General features: G+C 44.3%; 1 protein-coding gene across 1 annotated transcript in view; it reads right to left on the bottom strand.

Annotated features, from left to right (window-relative positions):
* dock2 (dedicator of cytokinesis 2) overlaps positions 1-1,457 on the bottom strand; it is an 83,668-nt gene extending 82,211 nt beyond the window's left edge. The window contains exons 1-2 of the mRNA XM_062043928.1: positions 1,415-1,457; positions 1,307-1,320 (exon numbers count right to left, since the gene is read on the bottom strand). Of these exons, the coding sequence (XP_061899912.1) occupies positions 1,307-1,320; positions 1,415-1,457 (57 nt within the window). The remainder of the gene's footprint in view (positions 1-1,306; positions 1,321-1,414) is intronic.
* Positions 1,458-4,060: the final 2,603 nt, after the last annotated feature.

Genomic DNA, 4,060 nt, shown 5'->3' with positions numbered 1-4,060 from the left:
TACAGTACAATTATACTCACATAGAGTACAATTATACTCACATAGAGTACAGTTATACTCACAGAGTACAGTTATACTCACATACAGTACAGTTATACTCACAGAGTACAATTATACTCACATAGAGTACAGTTATACTCACATACAGTACAATTATACTCACATACAGTACAGTTATACTCACATACAGTACAATTATACTCACATACAGTACAATTATACTCACATAGAGTACAGTTATACTCACATACAGTACAATTATACTCACATAGAGTACAGTTATACTCACAGAGTACAGTTATACTCACATACAGTACAGTTATACTCACATACAGTACAATTATACTCACATACAGTACAATTATACTCACATAGAGTACAGTTATACTCACAGAGAGTACAATTATACTCACATACAGTGCAGTTATACTCACAGAGTACAATTATACTCACATAGAGTCCAGTTATACTCACAGAGTACAATTATACTCACATACAGTACAGTTATACTCACATACAGTACAATTATACTCACATAGAGTGCAGTTATACTCACATAGAGTACAATTATACTCACATAGAGTACAATTATACCCACATAGAGTACAGTTATACTCACATAGAGTAGTTATACTCACATACAGTACAATTATACTCACATAGAGTACAGTTATACTCACATACAGTACAATTGTACTCACATAGAGTACAGTTATACTCAAATAGAGTACAATTTTACTCACATACAGTACAATTATACTCACAATACAGTTATACTCACATAGAGTACAGTTTTACTCACATAGAGTACAGTTATACTCACATACAGTACAATTATACACACAGAGAGTACAGTTATACTCACATAAAGTACAATTATACTCACATACAGTACAATTATACTCACATAGAGTACAGTTATACTCACATAGAGTACAGTTATACTCACATACAGTACAATTATACTCACATAGAGTACAGTTATACTCACATAGAGTACAGTTATACTCACATAGAGTACAATTATACTCACATAGAGTACAGTTATACTCACATAGAGTACAGTTATACTCACATACAGTACAATTATACTCACATAGAGTACAGTTATACTCACATAGAGTACAGTTATACTCACATAGAGTACAATTATACTCACATAGAGTACAATTATACTCACATAGAGTACAGTTATACTCACATAGAGTACAGTTATACTCACATAGAGTACAATTATACTCACATAGAGTACAGTTATACTCACATAGAGTACAGTTATACTCACATACAGTACAATTATACTCACATAGTTCCACGGTACTGAATAAATTATCACAGGAAATAAAGCGTGGATATAACTTAGTGTGGTCAAAGTGTGAATATTTAGTTTGAGTAACGTCCGACCCTAACCCACTTGGACCATAGCTGGACTCCTTGTTGCTGGAATCCTCTTCCATTCCTCCAGGATGACGTCACTGCTGGAGGATGCCCCACAGATGCTCCTTTGGGGTTTAGGTCTTGGCCACTCTACGAGGTGTGTTCGGACTCATCATGTTGGAGAACCACAGGGGATGGTCCTCACAATGTCAGACTACTACGAGAAGGTTGGGCAATCAGGGAGTGCCACGGAAAGGGTCATGAGACGTTAATTTCTAGGTTCTGGGACCAGGTTATCAACGTCTTGACCATGGATCCGACCATCTTCAGCATCTTCCCTTCCAAGAAGAAGGTCCAGTTGGCACCAGTTGCCGCGAGTCTTCCCTGTCCGACAAGTTTTGTTCCGGGGTAGGGCGACGATGTCAATGTTGAAGCGGTCCAGCTCCCAACTTACGGTTGTCTCTCTGTCTCTACGTAGTCCTCACATTCCTCGCCCCCAACGTGAAAGGGTTCAGTTTTGGTTTTCTTCTTGTGTTTTGACCGCGTGAATAGGTTTCCACTGGTCGCGGTTTGTTTGCCCCACCTTTTCTAGGGCACTCTCTATGCGGAGTGGGCTCTGGTACTCCTCTTCCATTCCTCCATGATAACATCACTGCTTGAGGATGCCCCTATGATGCTCCTTTGGGGTTTAGGTCCACCTTTAGCTTTCTCAGCAAGGCACTCGCCCTGGTATGTTCTGACTCATCATGTTGGAGAACCACAGGGGATGGTCCTCACAATGTCAGACTACTACGACTAGAATGCTCCGGGAGTCCCACTGAAAGGGTCATGAGACATTCATTTCTAGGTTTTGGGACCAGGTTATGGCGATTCAGGGTCAACGTCTTGACCATGGATCCGCCCATCTTCAGCATCTTTCTCTTCCAAGAAGAAGGTTGAGTTGAGAACCACAGGGGATGGTCCTAATAATGTCAGACTACTACGAGAAGGTTGGGCAATCAGGGAGTGCCACGGAAAATGTCATGAGACGTTATTTTCTAGGTTTTGGGACTAGGTTATCAACGTCTTGACCAAGGACCAGCCCATCTTCAGCCTTTTTCCATTCCAAGAAGGTCCAGTTGGCACCAGTTGCCGCGAGTCTTCCCTCTCCGATATAGATCACACGCAACACGCCCACTATTAGTACACGCTATTTTATAGATTGCACACGCTGTTTAGCGCCTTGCATTTGGATCTTAGTAAATCCGGCCCCTAGTAACCCAAGGGCTTGCCGATCGCGCTTGCCAGTCCCAGAGTGGGTGGTCGCAGTCACCTGTCAGGTGTCAGGTTGGAGTGCCCCTGATCCCACGCACGACCACCCTGCTCCACCTGGATGCAGTTTAGTGTCATACCCAGGAAAAAATAAATACAAAAATAATAGACTTAGACTTAGACTTAAATATATTGCACTATTGCATATGCATCCACGTTTATGGATGTATGTTATGTTGTCTTGATGTTCCAGCAAGTTAATCCATTTTTGGGGGGAATTGAGGAGATTATTATGATGCGTTCAAGAGTCTTACGGCCTGAGGGAAGAAGCTGTTACAGAACCTAGAGGTTCTGCTACGGAGGCTGCGAACCTCTTTCTAGAGTCCAGCAGTGAAAACAGTCCTTGGTGGGGGTGGGAGGAGTCTCTGCAGACTGTCTGAGCCCTGGTCAGGCAGCGGCTTTTTGCGATCTCCTGAATAGGAGGAAGAGGAGTCCTGATGATCTTTTCCGCCGTCCTCACCACTCTCTGCAGAGACTTCCAGTCTGAGGCATTGCAGGCTCCAGTCCAGACAGAGATGCAGTTGGTCAGTAATGTTTCCCTCAATGAACCGCGGCTCTCCATGGCCGACAGCACTCCTGCGCCCCCAGACTGTCAGGGACTGCTGTCGGTCTTGAACTTCAAGATGCAGAGATGGCAGGCGTAGCGCAGGAAAACATGACTTTAATGTCAAAAAAACAAATAGTGCAACTGGTAAGTGCACATCCAGGGGAAATAGGAAACAAGATAACAGATTACAGGAACTAGGCAACAGGATACAATTATCAAGCCCTGACTGGAGGGTGAGGCAGGCATAAATAGTAGCCTGATTGGCAATTGCAACCAGGTGTCATCATCGGCGGTCACTCGAACGAGTATGAGGATCCTCCTGGTAGGGGTGTAGCCCTTTATGGAGGATGCCTGTGCGTGAGGGAGACTGGTGCACAGACAGTCACCACACCATCCTTGACAGAAATCGGGTCAGGGTCCAGTGGCATGGAGTCCCAAGACGACTGGGGACCCTTTTCTGCTGCAGCCTTCCTCCGCCATCGCAGCCGTTGTGGTAGTTCTTAAATCTACCGTCTTCCGCCTGTTCCGCCGTTGAGGTCTTCACCGTATCCCTGGCTAGGGGGCAATCAGGTACTAGGCCTTTGCCAAGGGCCACATGGGGGTAACAGTGGTAAAGGGGTTAACCTCCTAGTGCTCCAAGACCCCATAGAGGAGCCTCCACTGCCGGATGCACTTTAACGTCATGCCCAGGACACCAGGTGTACAACCAGGTGTACCAGGCTGCCAATCAGGGACAGGTGAGGGAAACATGCAGGAAATGGAACCAAAATAAGAGCACTGACAGGAAATAACACGAGCACAGAGGAAAACCCAAACATAACCATT

Source organism: Entelurus aequoreus, linkage group LG04 (assembly GCF_033978785.1).
Source record: "Entelurus aequoreus isolate RoL-2023_Sb linkage group LG04, RoL_Eaeq_v1.1, whole genome shotgun sequence".
NCBI lineage: Eukaryota > Metazoa > Chordata > Actinopteri > Syngnathiformes > Syngnathidae > Entelurus > Entelurus aequoreus.
This window is presented reverse-complemented; position numbering and strand designations above follow the sequence as displayed.